The sequence below is a fragment of the Ailuropoda melanoleuca genome, chromosome 13, assembly GCF_002007445.2.
Source record: "Ailuropoda melanoleuca isolate Jingjing chromosome 13, ASM200744v2, whole genome shotgun sequence".
Taxonomy (NCBI): Eukaryota; Metazoa; Chordata; class Mammalia; order Carnivora; family Ursidae; genus Ailuropoda; species Ailuropoda melanoleuca.
The window spans coordinates 71,081,947-71,104,375 of NC_048230.1; the positions used below are offsets into that span (position 1 = coordinate 71,081,947).

At 50.9% G+C, this 22,429-nt stretch overlaps 1 protein-coding gene across 1 annotated transcript; it reads right to left on the reverse strand.

The window, feature by feature from the left end:
* Positions 1–1,806: 1,806 nt before the first annotated feature.
* On the reverse strand, positions 1,807–21,899 carry CCM2L (CCM2 like scaffold protein). Its single transcript, XM_034641595.1, has 10 exons — positions 21,771–21,899; positions 19,345–19,512; positions 17,714–17,797; positions 17,435–17,618; positions 16,523–16,822; positions 13,309–13,506; positions 11,537–11,600; positions 8,494–8,623; positions 7,788–7,926; positions 1,807–6,873 (listed from the first exon to the last, which is right to left on the reverse strand). Exons 1-10 carry the CDS (start codon positions 21,798–21,800, stop codon positions 6,560–6,562), a joined length of 1,611 nt encoding a protein of 536 aa, XP_034497486.1. The 5' UTR covers positions 21,801–21,899; the 3' UTR covers positions 1,807–6,559.
* Between the last annotated feature and the right edge of the window lie 530 nt (positions 21,900–22,429).

Genomic DNA, 22,429 nt, shown 5'->3' on the forward strand with positions numbered 1-22,429 from the left:
TCTTGATCTTGGGCTTTTGAGTTCGAGCCCCACGTTGGGTATAGAGAATACTTAAAAATAAAATCTTTCTTTATTTTTTTTTATTTTTATTTTTTAAATTTTATTTATTTATTCGACAGAGATAGAGACAGCCAGCGAGAGAGGGGACACAAGCCAGGGGAGTGGGAGAGGAAGAAGCAGGCTCATAGCGGAGGAGCCTGATGTGGGGCTCGATCCCACAACGCCGGGATCACGCCCTGAGCCGAAGGCAGACGCTTAACCGCTGTGCCACCCAGGCGCCCCAAAATCTTTCTTTAAAAAAATAAAAATAAATGTCAGCTGAAGTAATGCATGTGCACGTGGCCTGTTTCCCTGCAGGCAGAAGCATGCCTTTTTCTCTTACACTCCCATAGAACAGAAACTCAGTAAATGTTTAATAAAGACTATTGATTGCTTTAGGTATCTATCACTGTGTCACAAACTGCCCCAAATTTAGCAGCTTAAAACATTATAAAGGGTTACTATCTCACACAATTTCTGTGGGCCAGGAATTTGGGGGCAGCTTGGCTCCGTGGTTTGACTTGGGGTTTTTCACGAGGCTGTAGTCAAGAGCAGCCTGGAATCATCCGAAGGACTGGCAGGGGCTGAGGATCCATTTCCATGATGCCTCACTCACAGCGCTATTGGCAGGAGGCGCCCTTTCTTCACGGAGAGAACCTCTCCATAAGGCCTGAGTGTGCTCCTGATTCGGGGGCTGGCTCCCCGCAGAAAGAGTGATCGAGGAGAGCAAGGTGAGGTATCACATTGGTTACAGAGGTCCCCCATAGTCAATGTGGGAGTGGTCTACACCTGCGCAGGAATACTGCGAGTCTAGACTAACCGGGATCTTCTTGGAGAAGGTAGTCATTATGAACACGTGTTCAAATTTTCTGAGCACTCGCTTTGTGCTGGGTGTGATGCTGGGCTCCAGGGAATGCAGGAATGAGTCAGAACTCACTGTCCCTCTTCCCCTGTGTGTGTGTGTTGGAGTGGAGGATGGGGGGGAGATCAGACAGACACGGAAACAGATGGTGTTACAGAGTACAATAAATATCACAATAGCGGTTTTCACAAAATTGCTTTTCTGTAATTCCTATTTGTGGTACAACATTTAAGACACAGCATGCAAGTTTCCTTCTCTCATTATATAGCCATACACTCTTCCAGCTCAGAGGCAACACTGGAACCTGTTTCATTTATCCTTCCAGAACTATCCTGTGCATATACACAAAGACATTTCCCACCCTCTTTAAACAAAGAGACAGCCCTATTCAAAGTGCATTGCTCTGCACCCTGCTTTCCCCCCCTCACTTACTTTATTTTGGAAGTAATTTCCTATCAGTTCGTAGAAAGCTTCGTCATTTTTATTAATGGCTGTATGGCATCCTACTGTCTGTGTGAGCCGTGGTTTAGTCAACCACCTATCCCTGAACATTTGTTTATTTCTAATCTCAACGATTTTCCTTGCACACCCATCACCTCCACTTGTGTGAGTGCAAATGTAGAAGTTCCTGGCAGTGGAATTCCTGCATCAAGGGATCCATGCATTTAAGATATTGTTAAATAGGGTTTACAGCAACGTACCCTTCCACCAGCAACATGTGACAATGTCTGTGTCCGCACACCTTTACCCACATGGTAAGTGACCAGACTTCCAAACCAAGCCAATCCAGGGACTGAACAATGTTCTCTTGATGCGTGTTTCTCTTACTTGGGTGAGGCTGGCACTTGCCACATTTCAGAGTAACTTGTATTTTCTTTTCTGTGGACTGTACAATAATTTGCCCATTTTTCTATTGTTTATTATTTATTGGAACATCCTCTTTACACATCAAACACATTATCCCTTTTGTCTACATGATAAGCCTCAAAAATGGGGGGGTTTTGGTTTGTTTTTTGGAACAAGTCGCTTTTAGACAGAAATGAGAAGTTTTTGTAGGTCGTGTCATTTTCTGGGCATCACAGCAGAGCTGCCCACGGTCTAAGGGAGTAGCTGTGCCCCGTAGGGTTCCCATTGTGGGCTGGGAGATGGGGTGGGCAAGGAGGCAGTGGTTAACTCTTGGGATGGAAAGGGCTGTCACAGGAGACAGTGAACTCACCATCACAGGAAGTGGGCAGGACAGGCTGGCCTGGCTCTAAGACCCTTTGCCCTTCATCTGAAACGTCTGAGGATAGACAAGAAATGGGAGGACACACCAATAGGGCTGCCAATTTCTGATCAATGAAGCCTGAATGGGTGGAGACTCTATCAGGAAACTCCAAGCAACATTACTTAATAGTAATATAAACTTTCTAGAATGTAAACACCATGAGGCCAGGGTTCAAGTTCTGAAAAAACAGTTGTGGAATGAAGGAAGGAAGGAAGGAACGAATGAATGAATCTAATCAAAGGATGTGAGAGTCAGCGTTTCTGAGCTGGGAGGGAGTCCTCTTGCCCCTGCCCCTCCCTGAACGTGCTCTCTCCTCTTCCTTCCTCCTACCCCATCTGAGTCAGGTCTCAGCCTCAGTCATCAGGTCCTGCCCCAGCTCCCAGGGCCCAGACTGTCCTCTGCCCTCCAGTCAACCCTCTCCAAGCAGCCAGACCCACTTCAGTAAAACGCAAGCCCTTTCGGTCAATCCCCTTTACTTGCACTTCAAGGGCCTTCTTAATAGGCCCACTTTTCTGCTTTCCTCTCGTATAAGTCCGGCTTCTCACCCTCCACACCCCATGTTCCTCCAGCAATAGTTACGGTCACATTTATTGAGCACTTACTGTATGTACTTTCACACAGATCTTGCTGAAGTCTTGCAACAATCTACGGGATCTGTGAGGGTGTTGCTATTATTATCCTCATTTTATAGATGAGGAAACCAAGACCAGAGTCACTGAAGAGTTTATCCAAGGTCACCCATCTAGCAGATGATAGAATTGGGATTCAAAACTCACTCAGTCTGAGCCCCAGAGCTGCGGTGCCCGACCACTGCGGTAGAGAGAACTGGCTACCAGTCTTGGAGTGTGCCATGCTCCTTTGAGCTCCCTGCCTTTTGCTCATGGTGGCCCCACCCGGAGGGCTCTCCTGTCTACCTTCCTCTACCTGCCAAAAGTCTTGCTCATCCTTCAAAGTCCTGTTTGTAAATCACCCCCTCTGCAAAACCTTTTCTGTTTTCCCTAGGAAGAGCTAGGCTCACTCTTTGATTTCATAATTGAGAACTTTATCTTGTCATTATTTGGGGACCTGTCTCCCCCATCAAGCCGTGAGCTCCCCAGGGGACAGGGATTGTTCTGTGTCGCCCTCCTGTCTAGCATAATGCCTGGTACAGAGTGCACGTTCTCTAAACATTTGGTGGTGGAAGGACGGTGGCCTGAGGACTCCTCCCCAACACGCCGGTGTGAAGGTCAGCTAGGAGTCTCTGGTGGGACGCTGGGAAGGAGTAGGACGTTGCAGGGCCCCAAAGTGAAAGGAGCCACACTGTAAGGGGCAGCTGGAGACAATTTCACTAACGTCACCACTTGTCCATGGATCAAAACTGTCCCCAGGAGATCTAGCCAGAAGGGAAATCCCATTGTTACCCCACCCCTAGAGGGCTTTGGGAAGCAGCCGTCCCCCCCGCCCAGGGTTTTCCCCCTCTTGCAGTGCCAGGAATGAAACCACAATGGGAAGTGATCCTGGAAGGGTCTCTGGATGCTACAGGAGGAAGGGGCCCGAGTCCTCATGCTCAGAGCCTGGACTGCCCCAGACAGGGCCCTTTGGACCTCAGAAACCAAGGGGTTACATGGCTTTGGTAAGACGGTAGTTCCGGGATGGGTGGGGACTTCCTCAGGGTGTGAGGGAAATTGCTCCATCCCCGGAGCTATGGGGTAAGAACTGCCCAGGGACTCTCGGCAGACCTGTCGCTCGCTGTGCTTCTCCCTCTGCGTCTGCCTCATGCAGGAACTTATTAAAGTTCCCTATAGTTTCAGGACAAATGCCTCAGCTTGTGGTCACTACATCCCAAAAGCTGGTGGACAGGATAGCAGAGCAGTTAGGACTATGGGCTCTGGGGTTGGCCAGATATGGGTCCAAATCCCAGCTTACAGTGTGACCTTGGGTCAGTCACTTCACCTCCTTAAGTTCCAGTTCGTTCCCTCATCCGTAAAATGAAGATAAATACATTGAAAACATCAAAATTAAGTGTTTGTTCAATGGAACAAATTCGTTCAAAGGAAGGCACAATGGGCCAGTGGTTTGCAAAGGGTGCTCCCTGGACCATCAGCATCACCCGAGTACTTGTTAGAAATGCAGAATCTCGGGTCCCAGAGATTCTCTACTGAGTCAGAAACTCTGGGGTGGGGCTCAGCAATCTGCTTTAGCAAGCCTTACAGAAGATTCTGGTGCATGGTAAAGTTTGAGAACCACTGCCATAGACAAACCCGACCTGCGCAACATATTGGGGACAATATTGGGAACATCAACGTCCAACAAGACATTAATATCTAAAATTTACAAGCTAGTTCTGCAAATTGACAAGAAAAAGACAGGAAACCCAAGAGATAATGGGCACAAGCCATGAAGGGGCAGTTCACTGAAGGGGAAGCCCACCTGACAAATAGAGAAAATGCTGAATCTCATATTATCAGAGAAATTCAAACAATGAGATGCCACCTTACCCCCAACCTACAGGCAAAAATTACAGTCAGATAATGTAAAAACTAATGAAAATGTGGGGAGACAAGCATCTTTCATACGCCACTAATAGAATTTAGGGACATTGAAAACACATATGTGATCTACTAATTCCACTTGGGTGTAGGGTCCAAAGAAATTTTCACATAGGCCCATAGGGTCATGCTCAAAGGTGTTCACCACAGTGTTGTTTGTAATGAGAGGAAGTTGGAAGCCACCTGGGTGTCCAACACTGGGGGTGGGGGTGGATAGATAAAACCACGCATGCTCAGCTTGGAATGCTTCGCAGCAATTTGATTTTCTCACAGCAACATGGGTCTAACCTAAAAATCATATGATGGAGTGAGCAACGAAAGCAACAGAATGAGATCTTTACCCAACACCATTCATGTGGTGTAAACGCACACAGAGCGTTGAGTATTTTATGTTCAGGGGCATAGATCAAGGCGTAGGGTGAGTGCACACAGTGGGGAGGGGAAGCAGTGTGGGCAATGTGTGGCTAGAGGGGCGAAATAAAGCAAAACAAAACATCAGAGGGCCTTGAAAGACTTTGCTACAGACTGAGTATAAATCATGGAACTCTGGACCCGAAGCCCTAATAATAATATTACTTTAATATTGGTGATAATTGTACCTACCTCACAGTAAGTACCATGTGTCTGGCCATGGAAGCCTCTGTAAAGTTCTACAAATACATTTTTGCAGTTCTGTGTGAGTCTCTGGCCTCCTCTCAGGGCTCATTCCCTTTAGCCTCCAAGCCTTTACGCAGGCCGTGTTGAATGTTGTCCTTACGCTGACTTCTCTACCTCGCCAACCCTGCCACCAGGTTTCTTCAACTACCCCGGACTCCCATGATGGCAGCCTGCGGAGTCTTGGGGACTTTTCATTTGGGGCTTGAGCCCAGAGCCAGGGTGCAACGGAGCCGTGAGGAACAAGTCCTATTTCCTCTTCACACACTTCCCTCAAGGGTCATCTTACAACCCACCCCCACCTCAGTTCCCACCCCACTGCTCCCAGGCAGGACCGGCGACCAAGTCCGAAAGTGTTCGTCGTGGAAGGGAACAGCTTTTATTGGGTGCCTATCATGTGCTGGACCCAACGCTAAGGTCTTGACTTTTGTTAGTCCCCAGAACCACCCTGTGAAGTGGGAGGGGCCCATCGCATCCGACATGAGGGAATGGAAGTCACCAAGAGGTGAGAACACTAACTGGATAGGAGCCTTAGGTCTGTCTGGCTCCAAATCCAAGATCTGAACAAGCAACTTGTTCAGAGTCTTAGGGCCGGGACCGGGACCCCCATCACCTACTTCTGACTCAACTGCCGGTAGGGAAAATCCTGTATTTCACAGGATCCAATTCCTGCCAGCAGGGGAGGGGCAACCCTGCCGTTTAGAGTGCTTGTTTGAGGTAATATCTCAGGAGAAATAGGAGAGTCCCTCAGGTTCCTACCCCTTCTTTGAACCTCAGTTTCTCAAACTATAAAACAGAAGGAACAGCCGTCGGTGGGCTCTGGGAAATCTTTTCTCAGTCTGCCAGCAGGTGGAGCCCACCCCTCACCCCTTCCTGGACTCAGAAAGCTGCGGAAGTCGCGGGAAAGACGAGTTGTCCTGGGGCCGCGCCTGGAGCTAGTGGGACAAAGTAGGGCGCTGCCCATCGGGGTCTGGCGGAGGGGCCCGCTGAGCCTCAAGCGGCTGCCCGCAACTTTAGAGCCCCCGCCCCCTGCAGGACATTCTCGGTATTGCAGGGACTGCGGCCCCGAGGGCAGGGACGGACCCCCGTGGGGGAGTGGAGGCCCGCGTCCGTGGCGAGGGGGTTCCTGGGCCCGGGGAGCCACAGGCAGGAGCTAATGAGACGCAGGCGGCAGTGCGGGTGCGTCCCCGCCGTCCGCAGGGACTGCGGCTACAGGTAGTTGTCCTCAGCCGCGTCGCCCCCGCCCGGGGAGTCCCGGGCCTCCTCGTCCGTGCTTTCGTCGTCGTCGGGGGCCAGGGCCTCGATGTCGTGCGTGATGTCGGCCAGCAGCCGGTGGAAGGCCTGCGCCTCGGGCCGCTGGGCCGCGCCGTCGTAGCTGCGCACCGCAGACGCCGACGTGGAGCTCATGCTGCGCTTGATGCGGCCGAAGCTGTCGGTGAGGATGCCGCCCTCGCGGATGCCCACGCCCTCCAGGAAGCCCTCGAAGTAGCCGATGTCCTGGTCCGGGATGAAGGGCCGCATCCCTGCGGGGCCGACAGGCATGGGGACTCCTTGGGGGTGAGCCCTCCCCCTCCCACCTTGGAACCACCTTCTCCAGAGATCCGCGTTAAGATCCCCACCTCGCGCTGGCCGGCTGTGGGGCCTTGCACAAGTTCCTCGGCTCTGCGCCAGAGAATAATGACGTAATGATCGGCATAGAGTAAATGCTGACTACAGGTTAGCTTGCTGCTGTTATTGTAACGGTTATAGTCCCATTTATGACTTGTGTGACCCTCATTAAATAGCTACTCCGAGCCTTACTTTCCTCGCCTGTAAAACTGAGATACTTGCACCAGTTCTCCCAGCAGGGATGTGAGGAGGTGCTTAGTACACACTGAGTGTCCCAGACAAGTCAGCTTCGTTTGCTTTCATCCCTACTCATTAGCTATGTGACTTCAGTACTCTGCTTCCTCACCTGCAAAACGGGGAGCCTCAGTTTCCTCATCTGCAATACAGGGGCAATAAGGTTCTACCTTCCAAAACTGAAGCGTTCAATGAGATGATGCTTGACACTGCAAAATGCCTCTTAGCTTATGAGTATTATCATTCCTGGTGCTATTATTAGCCTTCCTTACTAGCTGTGTGACCTCGGACAAGTTCCTTAGCCTCTGTGAGCCTCAGTTGTCCCGTGCGGTAAACAGGGAGAATCATTCCCTCGCCCAGCTTTGCTGTGAAGGTGCGTGGTTATACTAGGGCTCTCTTCTCATGCGCCGTGACTGCAAGCAAGTCCCTGCTCTGCTCTGCACCTAGCTCCTCAAACGCACCATGGATTTCACGATCTTGGCTTTATTGCAGGCTGAAGAATAGCAGTGAGCACCTGTAGCCTGATACCTGATTGTGGACGTCATGGACCATATTGGGGCCTTGGCTGAGCTGGGGGGGGCAGCAGGGGGCTCACCAAGGAGGAGGAACTTGCGCCGGTCTCCATAGAGCTTCAGCAGGCCCGCGCAGTAGTCCTGGATAGGCAGCCCCAGCCGGTACTCCCGCAGCAGCATTGCGAACTGCTGAATCTCAGGGGGCCCCAGTTTACTCCGCAACTGCAGGGACAACATCCAAGATCAGTCCCGGAGAGCGATCCCCACCCAACCTTTGTCTCAAAGACCCAGAGCCCTCCGTAAGGGTATATTTGGCCAAGACTTCCCTTGAAACCCTCCCATGGCCTCCTGGGGGGCATCTCGTCTCTCTGGACTGCGTCTAAGCATGGGATGTGGACTCAGGCTGCCTGGGTTCAAATCCTGGTCACTTGGTCGATCAGCTCTGTGATCTTGGGTAGGTGACAACCTCCTTGACCCTTGCTTTTCTTATATATAGTGAGGATAATGCTGGCACCTCCCATTTTGGTCATTGAGAGGATTCAAATAAATGCATAAAAGTGCATAGAACAGTACCTGGTATACAGCAAACACTCGATTAATGCTAGCTGACACTAGTTAAGGCCTTCACAAGCTGGGCTCAGTTTACTTTCCTAACCTCATGTCCCACCCTGATCTTCAATGTCTGCTTCAGTTACATCAGGATTCTTCACGATTCCTGAAATACTCCCTGTGCTTTCTCCAGCCTCCAGGCCTTTGCTTGTGTTGTTCACGCTGCCGGCCCCAGCTCACCGTGACCATGTAATCTTGCAACTGCTCGAGGCTCAGGCCGCTGTGGTCACTGCCGCTGCAGTGGGAGCCATGGAAAGAGGGTGTGGACGTGCCACTATAACACGCTTCAAATGTATCCTGGGAGCCATTGCTGCAGAGACAGGCAGAAAGGGGGTGGGCTCACTCACCTCCCTCCAGCTCCTCTCCCTGCAGCAGGTGGAGGTGAGAAAGCACAGCTGCTGATGCTCTGGGCCTGAGGCCTCATCCTCGATCCCATTTTGGCCTCCAAGGCCCCACATTATCCGGCCCTGGTTCCTCTAATGCCTCATCGCACCCTTGTTCTGCATGCTCCAAATACCTCTTTACCTCTGGGCCTTTGCACATGCTGTTCCCTCTGCCTGGAATGCCTCTCTCCCCCTTATCTTTTGGTCAACTAACTCTCACTCATCATTGGAGCTTAAATGTCACCTTCTTGACAAAGTCTTCCCTGACCCTCTCTCCCAATGACTGGGTTAAATTCTCTGACAGATGTGGTCACAAACCCATAAGTGTAACCATGGCATGCGAGGCCTTTCCAGATCCCATCAATGTCCACGGCGGCCTCTTGGCTGCTCCTCAAATCCACCAAGTTTCATCCCGCTTCAGAAGGCTTGCCCTGTCTGCCCCTCTGCGCTCTTCCGTTTTCCTCCTCTGGGTCTCAGTTCAAGTGTCATCAGCTCTGCGAGGCCCTCCTGGCTCCCCGGATGAGGCAGGCTCCCATGGTCTCTCTCTCGTACCCTGAGGTGCTTATTCTCTTTCATGCTTATCATTAATGCTTATTTCTATTAAACGCTGTTAAACGCTTATTTCTGTTATTTCATCGTCTCCTGTGCTAGACACTATAACCATGCTTGCCGTAAACCACGCAAGAGCAGGGACCTTGGTTTCTTCATTTGTTAAATACCTGCTCTGTGTCACGCACAGGTCTCGTCCTTGTCTTGTTCCCCACTGTAACCCTACCACACAGGACAGTCTCTGGTGCATGACGGGTACTCAAGAAATCTCGCTTAATGAACAGTCAACCTGGGGCGCCTGAGTGGCTCAGTCTGTTAAGCATCTGACTCTTGATTTCAGCTCCGGTCGTGATCTCACTCACAGTTGTGGGATGGAGCCCCACAAGGGGCTCAGCGTGGAGTCTGCTTGGGATTCTTTCTCTCTCTCTGCCTCTGCCCCTCCCCCTTCTTGTGCCTGTGTGCTCCCTCCCTCTCTCTCTCTCTCAAAATGAATAAATAAAATCTTTTTAAAATTAAGTGATTCTCTCTCCCTCTGCCCCTCCCCTTGCTCTCTCTCTCTAAAAAAAAAGTCAACCTGACTCCTGGTCTCTAAATTGTTCCAGAACCATCTTGCGTTATTGGCTACAGAGAAGCAGTGTAGCATAGTGTTTAAGGGATGTGGACCTGGAGCTCGCCTGCTCAGATTCAAATCTCAGGCCTACAACTTACTAGCTGCTTGACCCTGGGCAAGCTGCTTAGCTTCTCTATTCCTTAGTTTCTCCATCTGTAAAATGGGATGACAAAAATTGATGTCATAAAAATTAGAGGAGTCTATTTGTACAGCACTTAGAGATATGGACTATAAGCAATAAATAAACAATAACCGCTGTAATATTGCTATGTTGATTTTTTAAAAAATGAAGCATGGGGCACCTGGGTGGCTCAGTTAGTTAAGTACCTGCCTTCTGCTCAGGTCATGATCCCGGGGTCCTGGGATCGAGCCCCACATCGGGCTCTCTGCTCAGTGGGGAGCCTGTTTGTCCCTCTCCCTCTACTGCTCCCCATGCTTGTGCTTTCTCTCTGTCAAATAAATTAAATCTTTAAAAAAATAAAATTAAAAAAAAAGGAAGCACTTGGGGGCACCTGGCTGGCTCAGTTGGTAGAGCATATGACTTTGACCTTGGGGTTGTGATTTCAAGCCCCACATTGAGGGTAGAGTTTACTTAAAAAAAAAAAAATGAAGTGCTTTATGGAACAGCACTAGGCACACAGCAAGCTCAAAAATTCATCATGACCATGATTGCCATCTCTCCAGCAGATATCAGGTGGTTGAAGGACTGGCCCAAGGCCACACAGCATTAAGAAGGCGAATATATTGCCACCAAAGAGGGAAAAAAAGGAAGGTGTCTATTACCGGCAGAGATCGCTACCTGTCAAGCCCAAGGCGTTAGTAACAGAACCGGCATGACCAACTTGTCCCAGTTTGCCTGGGACTTCCCTGGTGTTAGTACTGAAATTCTCATGTCCTGGGAACCCCCTCGATCCTGGGGCCGGGGGGAGGGTTGATCATACTAAACAGAACCCTGAACAATGTTCCCAGGTGAGTTTGTTAACACTGCCCTTCCCAGCCTTGCTGGCAGCTAGTGGTGGCCACGTGACCAAGTTCTGGCCAATGAGACATAAGCAGAAGTGTCAGGTGTACTCCCAGCGAGGCTTTCTACTGAGGCCCCTGGCAGGCCGCCACGATGACTGCAGCATTGACCATCATCCATGGTCCATGAGGTGACTTTGAGGAAGGGAGCAAGTGCTGGGGAGGGAGGGAGAAGAGAAACCTGGACCCCTGCTGACCATACGGCCATAAACTCCTGGTCTATTTTATGTAAAAGACAAGGGAGGGGGGGGAAGCTCTATCTTATTTAAAGCTCTATCTTTTTTAGGGTTTTCTATGACATGGAGTTAAAACTAGAGTAAGCCACAATTATTTGTTGGCATTAGCTGTGATTTGGAGTCTGAAGGCCACTATGTCTGGATGACAGGCAGAGAACTGCAGGCCTACATGGGCCCAGTTCTGGGTTCTGGCTCTCCCTCAGGCCTCTCGGAGTCTGGGTCTGGATCCTCTGAGCTCACTGTAGCCGGGAGAGGTCAGTTTACCTACCCCTCCCTCAGGGCCCAGGGCGTCAGCACAAATCGAGGGGGGGGGTCATTTTCTTCCACTCTCTCTTGCCCACAGGGAGCTCAAGAATGCCCAGAAGAGTGACCCTGTTTCTGCAGGGGCACAGGGGGGATGGTGGGGCGGGCAGGGTGGTACCCACAAGGAGCTGCAGCAGCTGAAGTCGGCATCATAGGCGTATGTCCCATCCGTGCGGCAGCTCTCACCTGGGGTCAGCAGACAGACAGGCTATTAGAGGCAGCGGACCAGGGACCGACATCCCCAGCTCCCTGAGGCCCCAACCTCAGCCCCTCCCTGTGCTTGGGATGGTGGCTAGAGCATGGATGGCCTTGTAAGCAACCGTAAGGGTGTTCACTTTGACCCTGAGTGAAATTAGGCCGCCGCTGTAAGATTTTGACCATGATTCCTACCCCCACCACCCACACACAGCCAGCCTTGGGCAACTCACTTCCTCTCTCCTGGCCCTCAACTTCCCCAAGGTTGGGACAAGACCACCTTCCTGCCTGCCTCGTGGGGGTCTTGGGAATAGCAGGTGAGGGAACAGGGGAGGGAATGTTTTGAAAACTGTTTGAGGCAAGAAAAAAGAACTTTGAGGGAAAGAACCCCAAATCTTGAGAGGTTAGAAGCACCGTTTACAGAGAACTTGCTCTCTGCCTACCCCTGTTACCTCTCTGAATCCAATAGCCTTACCTTTCTGATCTTGGCTCACTCAGTGTCACTTCCTCAGGAAGTCCCCCTGACTTCCCAGGCGAGGCTGGTTCCTCAGCTTGTGTTCTCAGAGTACAACGTGTAGCTACATTTTATTTGTGTAACTATTTATTTACCATGGGCCTACGTCAGCAAGGCAAGCCTTGTGAGAGCAGGGCCACGTCTGGTTTTGCTCACCAGTGTATCTTGGTGATAGCAGGTGCTTCAGTAAATATTTGTTGAATAGAATGAATTTGTTGAAATATTTGTTGACTTATCTCATTAATTTAGTCATCATCCTGTGAGAGTTGATGAACCATCCCAACTTCCCAATAACCATGGTTCCCACGGATCAGAATGCCTCCAGGAGGAAGGAGCACTGTTCCTGGAGTTACGCAGCCAGGGAGCACATTGTGGGGGCTGTGGCTGAGGAAATTCATTTAGTGGCCTTGAAGGCAGCATGGGAGTAAGGCTGCTGCAGATAGAAGCTTTAGAAATCAGGCACACCTGGGTTTGAATCCCTACTCTGCCACTTACTCGCTGTGTGACCTTGAGCAATTTATTGACTACTCTGAGCCTTAATGTCCTCATTTGTAAAATTGGAATCATAAGGCTTCAGAGAGTTCTTTCATCTACTCAGAAAATACTTGTTGAAAATACCAGGGCTGTGATGCCCCTGGTCCCGTGCTAGGCACAGGGGATACAGTGGCAGATAGGACCGACAAGGTTGCCATGGGGATTAAATAAGACTTGGCACATTGGTACTATGCTTGGCACACAGTTGGTGCTCAAGAAATGCCTCTATTAGTCTCATTCTCATTCTAGCCCTTGACTGCATTCAAGGGTGGGTCTGGAAATCTTGGTTTTGACCTAGATTCCGAGTGGAGCTAGACAACTCAGTAAACAGACAATGCATGGGTTTGGATTTCTGCAAAGCAAGGACATCAAAAACTAAAGCGGGGAAAAAAGTTCAGCTTTGAGGGCCTCATTCTGAACCTGGCAATCAGAACATCTGTGAAGAAGCTAAGTTTGAGGTCATTGTGAAAATTGACATTTTATTTTAACCACTAAGGGCGGCGGGGTTAGGGGAGGACACTGTGATTGTGATAGAGACCAGGACCCCTAAAGGCATTCACTGGCCCTGAGTCCTGGGGCAGCCCCCCTCCCTGGCCTTTTGGGATGTCTCACAGCATCGGGAGGGGGGTTGCCAAGAGTTCCAGTACTCACTGCGGCTGCAGAGCCACGGCCGCTCGGGCGTGGACATGTAGTGGTAGCCGGCCCGGTCCACGCACTCAATGCTCTGGTCCCCGTAGATGATCTGGAAGACTTGACAGATGAGGGCACAGGACTCCTCGGCGGCATCCTGGCCCAGGGAGGAGGACAGAGCGTTCAGGGCCTCTCCAGGGCCCAGGACACCCCTCCTCCCTTAAACAGTGAGAGGAGGCTCGCAGGGCCACACACGCACCTATGGGCGCCTTTAAATCAACTTGGAGGGCATTCCCCATCAAAATTATGTGGCCATCCTCTGGGTCTTGAACTCCTTAATAGAGTCAGCAGCAACTCTAAGTCTTCTGCTCTGAAAAATGCACCCCAAATTTCTGGGGGACTCATAAGACCTCCTGAAGTTTCTCTAAAATAAGCCCTAGGGACATCTGGGTGGCTCAGTTGGTTAAGCATCCAACTCTTTTTTTTTTTTTTTTAAGATTTTATTCATTTATTCGAGAGAGAGAGAGCACAAGTGGGGGAGAGGGAGAAGCAGGCTCCCCGCTGAGCAAGGAGCCCGATGCAGGGCTCGATCCTAGGACCCGGGGATCATGACCCAAGCCAAAGGTAGCTGCTTAACTGACTGAGCCACCCAGGCACACCTAGCGTCCATCTCTTGCTCTTAGCTCAGGTCTCTATCTCATAGTCGTGAGTTCAAGCCCCACATTGGGCTCAGTGCCGGGTGTGGAGCCTACTTATAAGTAAGTAAATAAATAAATAAATAAATAAATAAATAAATAAATAGAATAAGCCCTAATGTAGTTAAATTTACTGGTAGGAAGTTGAGGCTCAGAGAGGTGAAGTGATTAGCCAGGACGAGAACCCAGGAGTCCTGATACCTAGTAGGAGGAGGAAGAATTACATGTATGGAAATTTTAGGCTCCATGTAGTTCCTACTACTGGATGCCATATTTAGATATGAGCTTCCTGGCACCCAGGGCAAAAATGGAAGTAGGATAAATACATAAACTTCGGTCTCTGATAGGAGGCCAGAATTTCAAATCTTGGGTGAAAGTTTTTTGAGACTGCAAATTTGAATAGGAATTTGCCTTTCTGATTTACCTCTTTATGTCTTTAAGCAAAAGACCCAGAAAGACAATCACTGATGAGACCATCTCCATGGTACATTTCCTATTTTTTGCCTCTAAAAAGCCCAGGGTATAAGTTAAAATGTAACCCAGGAGAGGCAGGATTGATCCTTACAATAACCCCACAAAACACACAGGGGAGAGAGTATCCATCTTTTATAGTTAAAAGCACTGAGGCTTAGAGTGGCTAGGTAACTCGCCCAGCTCACACAGCAAGTTTGTAGCATGGGTTACTCTTGGCACTCAGGTTTTTTTAACTCTAACCCCTGTGCCCTCCTTGGGACCACAAAGCCTTGGATAGGAGGCCAGAGAATCAGATACTCCTGAAAAACAACTCTATTTATTTACTCATTTTGCAAATTCTCATTTAGTCCTATTTTAGGCACTGGGCCAGACTCTGGGGTCTCAGGGGTGAATTAGACGAGGTCTGTACCCTCAAGCCCTCACAGTCCAGTGAGATAAACAGGGTACACTGTTTCCTCTGCCCAGAATTCATTTTCTTGCCTCTTCATCTTGCTGACTCCTTCCTCCCCTTCACATTTCAGTTTGAAAGGCATAGACTCACTTTCTCTATGGAAAGTGGGTCTCTCCCCTCATTATCGCTGCAATCTGTTTGTTTTCTTCTTGGTTCCCATCACAAGGTATACTAATATAATACGCATCACTTCGTCCATTCATTCAATATTTATCATGTGCCAGGCACTGTTTTAGGTGTCAGAGATACCAGAGTGAACCATCCAGAATGCACAGATCTCTTGCACTCTACAAGGAGACCAGTCTGGCTGGAGCGAAGTGCATAAAGGGGGATGTAGAAAGAGATGAGTCCAGAGAGGAAATGGGCTTCAGCCACCACTATAAGGTGGGTGGGCTTATAAGCAGTTGTAAGGACATTAGCTCTTACTCTGAGTGAGATGGGGAGCCACGGGAAGATTTTGAGCAGGGATATGATGTGACTTATGTGTTAACAGGACTGTTCTGACTGTGTGGGGAACAGATTATAAGCAAGAGCTGAACCTGTGATCTAAGTGCATGATCTGGATGACAGAAGAGGGGACGTGGACCCGGGTGGGGACAGTGGAGAATGGGAGAAGTACATAGGTTTGGGATATATTTTAAAAAATAGGGCCAACAGGATTTGTTGACAGAATGAACGTGTGTTGTATGAGAGCAAGAGGAGCCACAGATCAATGCCAGGTTTTGATCTGAATGAGGGAAGTTCAGAGCTGCCATTAATCAAGACAGGGAGACCAACGGAGGAGCAGGTTTGGGGGCAAAGATTGGGCGCTTGGCTTCGGACATGTTAGGTTTGAGATGATCATTAGCCCACCAAATGGAGAGGCTGATTGGAGAAACATATCTGGAGATTTGCTGAGAGAGAAAATTTGGGGAGTTCTCAGTGTTTTAAACGCCATGAGACTGCGTTGTTCACTTGGGTAGCTACCGGGTGGGGGGAGGGGTTGGGGGGCCTGGGCCAGAGGAAAAGTTTAGACAGCTCAGGACTTGAAGGTGTCTGCTGGATTGTGAGCTCCCTAAGGAAGGGCACCAAATATGTCTTGTTCATCTCCGCGTCCATAGCACGTAGCCCAATGCCTAGGACAAAGCTGGTGCTCAATAAAGATGGTCAAATGAATAAAAGCAAGGAAGACTATGGAGAATGAGGGGAGGGGAGGAAGGCAAGAATGGAGGGCTTCTGCCTTGGCTGACTGCCATAGTTAACAAGAGTGCGGGCTCTGAACTTCCTGGGCCCCAGTGTTGACACCACCACCCTCTTCCTGTGTGACCCTCCACAAGTTACTTAGCCCTGGGTCTCAATTTCCTCCTCTATAGAATAAGGATGGTTGTAATGTTTGCCTCTAGGGATTGGGGAGAGAATGAAAGGTGTTAATGCTGGTTCCTTGTCCGGCATGGGTTGGCATTCCATTCGTGCTGGTAATGAGTGTCCTCATGATTGTTACTGTGGTAGTGGCGACACTGACAGCGTGGGAGAAGGAGCAGGGCTGGAGGAGGGGTTCGATCAAGTCTGTTTTGGCTATTTTGAGTTTTCATCCCATTGGGATGGCAAGGGGGAGGTGTCCAGGCTGGAGATTAGAAGCCCTGTGGCGTCGTGGGCACACAGGTGGTACCTGAAGTCCTAGGTAGGACCTCAGGAGGGAGAAGGAAAGAGGCCAGGGTAGACCCCAGGAACAGGGCGGGGCGGGGTGGAGAGCGACGCCCTCCACCGCCCCCCCCCCGNCCCCACGCCATCCGCCAGTCCAGGCTGCAGATGGTGTGGCGCCGCTCCGTGGTGCCCCCCCGCCGCTTTTCGGGCGCCGCGCCCGGAGGGCCCGGGTCGCGCCCCGCGCCGCCGGGGCTGGCGTCTACGCCGGCTGGCACCGGGTCCACGCCCAGACCTAGGAGAGGCGGGATGGCGGTCAGGAGATCCGGGCTCAGAACCCCCGCCCCAGACCAGCTGGGGACCCGCGACGCCTGGCCCCACCTCTGCCTTCAAAGCCTTGAGGCCAGATCCGCCCCCGCGGTGCCCTAGCTTTTGGGGCCCGTCCCCGACCTCGGCTCCACCCTAGTCCTGCTCGGGGTCTGACCTGTCTCACTGCTCTCCCAGCCCGGAGCTCCGCCTCCCCTGCATCTGGCCCTGCCCCTAGATCAGACTCCGTCCCTCGCCCGAGCTCTCAGCCCGCCGCGGTCTGGCTCTACTTCCCCGAGCTCCTTAACTTTAGGTCCCAGAATTTGGGCTCCTCCAGCCTTCCCAGCCCCGCTACCTGGCCTCAGGCTGGTGGACCCGGCCGTCTACCCTTCAACCTCGACCTCAACCTTGGGCCGCGTCTTCTTGCGTATGTGGCCATGGCCTGCCCTTAATCTCAGGGTACTGTGGTCAGGCCTTTTCCATCACACACCATCCTTCCGCTGCAACCCAACCCCGTCTCCACTCCAGGTCACGCCTCTCCCAAAACTAGAAGCGAGGGCCCTTTCTCTCCCGGTTCGCCTCCCCGCCCTGCCCGCTGTACCGGTCTTAAGCACCAGCAGGTGCAGCGCATCGTCCTGGAGGTAGGAGGCGGCGGCGATCTCATGCGTGGGGATACGCAGGATTAGCTCCTCGTTGTCGCGCCAGGTGAGCAGCAGGCAGCGGGCCGACAGGCTCAGGATACTGTCCTGCTCCGCCGTGGTCTTCAGCGGCAGCTCCTTTAACTGCTGCAGGGTGGGTCGGAGCTCTTGGGTCCCCGAGGGGTCGGGTGGGAGAGGAAGAAGGGGACAAGACCCAGCCCTAACCCTCCCCAGGGCCTCACCCTGGCCGTGTCCAGCAGCTGCAGGAGCTCGTCGCGGCTGGAGGGGTTCAGTGAGGAGGTAACCCAGGTGAGGTGGCCCAGGAACTGGACAGGAAATGGGAGGTAGGGGTGGGAGAAAGGCACAGAGAGGTCACCTTAAAGCCTTGGATAACCCAGAACTCCTCACTGACCCAATGTATATAGACTGAGGTAGAAATATCTGAATTAATAATAACCTGATAATAGCTATTAAGGTGGACACAGAAGCCAGACCCCCAAAAATGATGTCCCAAATCAATACAATAATTCTTCATTCATTCTTAGTTATAACTTAATGTTATCACGAACTTTAATGTTATTTAATGTAAGAAATAAACTTTTTTTAATTTTTAGTTTTGTTCTTCTAGGTGAATTCCACCAAACTTTTTCTTCTTTTATTCTCTACGAAATTTCAGTCCCCAATTTTTAAGTAGATTTATTGGTTAGCTTTACCCTCCATATATGGTTGCCAGGTAAAATACAAGATGCCAGTTAAATTTGAATTTCACATAAACAGTGAATACTTTTTAAATTTTTAAAAAAGTATTTTTAGTCCCATGCAATATCTGGGACATATTAATATTAAACAAGTACTCATTGCTTTTCTGAAATTCACATTTAACTGGGCAGGCTGTGTTTGCCAAATCTAACACGCTCCCACCCCCGTATCAATCTTCCTTGGGTAGTGAGGATTCTCCAATCCTCCTTCATGGTGCTCACGAACAGTAAAACCCTTGAGTGCGCTCAGTCCTCTCTGGCTTGCTGAACTGGCTTCCTTTAACAAGCTTACCCACTGCCTGATTAGCAACCTTACTGTGGTAAAACCTCACAGGAAGGTATGGCTTTTCCCATCTGCTCTCCCCTCTGGGTAGGCTTTGAGCCCCATGTTGAGATGGAAACACTGAGGCTGAGCGGGTGGAGGTCATTTGCTGAGGGTCCGCAGCATGAGGCAGGAGCTAGGCTGGCATGAGCCCGGGTCTCTTTCCCCTGAGCCTCCCCTGTGTAGACAGAGCTGGTGAGGGCTTCGTGTGAGGGAGAGGTACAGTCACTCCTCGTGGGGTCCAGAACACGCTATCCCCAAATTTGGCACCTTGGCACACTGAATATGTTAAGCTTGAAGGAGTCGAAGAAAATGGTAGAAGCAGGAAGGTTACTCTGACCTTCCCCCACCCCCCACCCCTCTTCCCTGAAAGCAGGACATAAATCTCCCACCTGAAAGATACCCTTGTGTCCCTGGAGGGAGACCTCCTTCTCACCAGACACAGGGAATTTAGGGCCGAGAAGGCTGTTTAGACAAACCTTGTTATTTCTTCACCTTTTACTCCCCCAGCCCAAACCCCTCTGCCTTGTCAGTTCTTCATAAATTTATTGTTTGTCAAAAAGATATAAAAGCTTCCTGCTCTGGTCACTTCTTTTGGCCTCCATCTCTTATGAAGGCTCTCGTGGACGTGTAAACATTGGATAAAATGTGCACACTTCTCTCCTTTCATCTGTGTTTGTCGGCTTCATTTTCAGACCCAGCCAGGGGCCCTGAGAGAGTTGAGGAAAAGCTTCCACCTCCTTTACTCCTCATCCCAAGATTCTGCCCACCCTTCTCCTCATCCCATACATACCTTGACCTCTTTCTCCAGATAGTCACACAGTAGAATCTGGGGGTCGATGAGGTAGTCAGGGGGGTAAAGGGGCATCGAGTGCAGGGGCCGGCGACTCACACTGGTCCGAAAGGCAGCCCGGCGCCCAGCCTTGGGGAACACCAGCCTCCGGATGGGGGATACAAAGCCCTGGGAGGGGGAGAGGCAGGGAGATGGGGGGGTGGGAACAACAGTAACAACAGCAACTAACTTTATCGAGCACTTCCACATTCGGCATTTTACTTCCTTACATAGTACCTAATTTAATTCTCATAGAGTCTGCAAAGGGAGTACCTCTGTGATCCCATTTTACAGATGGAGAAATTAAGCCTCAGAGAAGGAACTAGCTGATAAGGTCACCAGCTAGTAGCAGTCGAACCACTAGTGCAGTCTGGCTCCAACACCTCCATTCTCAACACTCAGGTGATGTGGAGGGCCGGCTAAGGCCCAGGCCTGGGCTGAAGGCGTGGGTCTAGGCTGGGGCAAGTAAGAAAAATATTAAGATTCCATGTGGCTGAGTGGTGAATGCACAGGTGTTTGTCACCCTATCCTCTGAGCTTTCCCCCAAATTAGAAATGGTTAGTAAGTACGTTTAAGGAGAATCCAGCAGACACCTGCATACAAAATGGCCTACAGCAAGGTTCAAGAAGCCAGTTCCAGGGCTCCAGCGCAACCCAGGGGAATCTAAATCTCACGGCAAAGTGTGAGCGTTACCGTAGAGCAGTTCTCAGGGAGTATGGTTCCTGGGTCAGCAGCAGCACCCAGGAACTTAGGAGAAATGCACATTCTCCCATTCCATCCTAGATACCGGATCAGAGCTTGGGGGTGAGACCCAGTGATTTATGTTTTAACAAACACTCCAGGTGATTCTGGTACAGGCCCAGCTCATATTCTAAGACCAGTATCTTGGAGCTTAGATGAAGTATCTGGAAGTTCTGAGAAATGAGAACAAATGATCAGGGAAAGGGCATTCCAGGCGGAGGGCATGGCGCGTGCAAAGCCCCGGGGCTGGCTGAGGCTGGTCCGTTGAGGCTGAATGATGAGATGAATGGGCCACAGAAGGCCTGAATGCCGGCTACTGAGCTGGGACTTTATTCTGTGTCTGCGAGTGTGTGTGTGTGTGTGTGTGTGTGTGTGTGTGTGTGTGAGTGTGTGCGTGTGCGTGTGTTTGTGTGTGTGTGTGTGTGTGGAGTGGAGAGGTAAACGTTTTATCTGTGGCCTTTAATGGTCCAGCCCTGCCCACCCCTCCAGCCTCATCTTACCCTGCACGGCCCCTCGCTCCTGCCCTCCAGCTACAGGGCCATCTTTCAGTCCTCCCTACTTGCTCTGTTGCTTCCCACTGTGGAGCTTTTGCACATGCTGTTCTCTGCCTGAAATGCTCTTCCCTACCCCCTTTCCTTCCATGCATCAGATCTCATCTCACACTGACCAGTCTATAATATTCTGTATCCCAGCACCGTGTATGGAGTCTCTTACACAATTTTATATTTATTGCTTTAAAAAAAGAATTAAGAGTTGCCTTCCCCACCAGACTGCGAGCTCCAGGGAGGGAGCAGAGACCTTGTCTGAATTTGCTCACCATTATATCTTCACCAGTACCAACCACCGTGCTTGGCACATTATAAGTGCTCAGTAAATATCTAGAGAAGCAATGAACCCAGAGAGAAGAAACACTATGTCTTGACTCCCTTCTGAGCCCTCATGATTCACACGGGAGCCCTTCAGACCAGCCCGACCTAGGTTTCTTGGAGGAAGAGGGCTGGGGTGGGAGTTGGAAACTGAGGGACCCCCCGAATGGCAAAGACAACCAGGTGAGGCGCCCAGGGAACCAGACTAGAACACTTCTGACTGTAAGGAAGGGTGAGGATCTAGGGGGTGGGGGGGATGACCCTCAGGCCAAGGTCTCAGAAGCAGAGCTGTCCTGGCATAAAGATGGGGAGGGGGCAGGCTAGGCTGGAACCCAGCAGAGGAGAAGTACCCGGGTAGGCAGCCTTATAGCACAGAATTTGCCCTGGCTGAGGTCCTCCTGTCTGGGGAGGTAAGGAGCAGAGGAACAGGTTTGTTAGGTGTCTGTTTGTCTCTCAGTCTGAAGGACCCCCAGGAAAGACGTGGAAGCAGGTTGGGAGTATCTCCCAAAGCAATCTCTCTGGCAGTGCTTCCCTGGAAGGTGCCCGTCTGTCTGTCTGTCTCTTCCAGGGATGGCAGACGCCACTTGAGAGTGGGGAGACAGGTTAGGGAGCTTGAGCCCAAATGTCTGAGTGCCCAAGTGTGGGAAGGACGGTCTTTTCAGATGAGAGGAAAGACTCTACCCATGCCACTCACTGCCCATCAACCCAACCCCAGGCCTCCCACTTCACCAGCCCCAGGGACATTTCTCTCCCCTGCATCCCTCCCAAACTCCCACCTACCTTTTTCCCTTTCTTGACTTCATATTCCATGGTGAAGAGTCCCCTCCACTCTTGTCACCCTCCTGGCCATCCCCTCCACCCTCTCTCCCCACGCAGTTCCTTTGTTCTTTTTCCTGCCTGGTCGGAAACTCCACCAGCCCCGGAGTTCCTGCCGCTCCTGGCTGGCTGATAGTGAGCAGAGGTGGGGGGCTGGAGGCCGGGTGGAGGACACAGGGCTCAGTCCCTGCAGCTAAGAGTGGAAGGCAGCCCAGCCAGAGCAGCTGACTAGGGGAAAACGCCTCAAGCCTCCCTCCAGAAGCCCTGCTGGTGAGGGAACTTGGGGACCGAGTAAGGCTGGGGAAGGGCCCCCCAATTTGGAGTCCAAGAATCCCAAATTCCAACCCTACTTCTGCCACTGACCTTCATGTGTGACCTTGGCCAGGCAAGTCAGTTCCCTCTTGCACAGCCTCGGTTGCCCACTCCTCCGTGGAGTAGGAATAAACCCTGCCTCCCTCTCAGGCTGATGTGGGGAGAAATAAATGCCAGAGTGGGTAGGAAAATGCTTCCTACACTATAGAATCCTGTGTCCGAGCAAATTAGGATTTTAAAAATTAATCGTTACCATTAAGGGAGGCAGTATTCATGGGCTTCCAGGATAAGCTGCCTGAGTTTGAATCCTG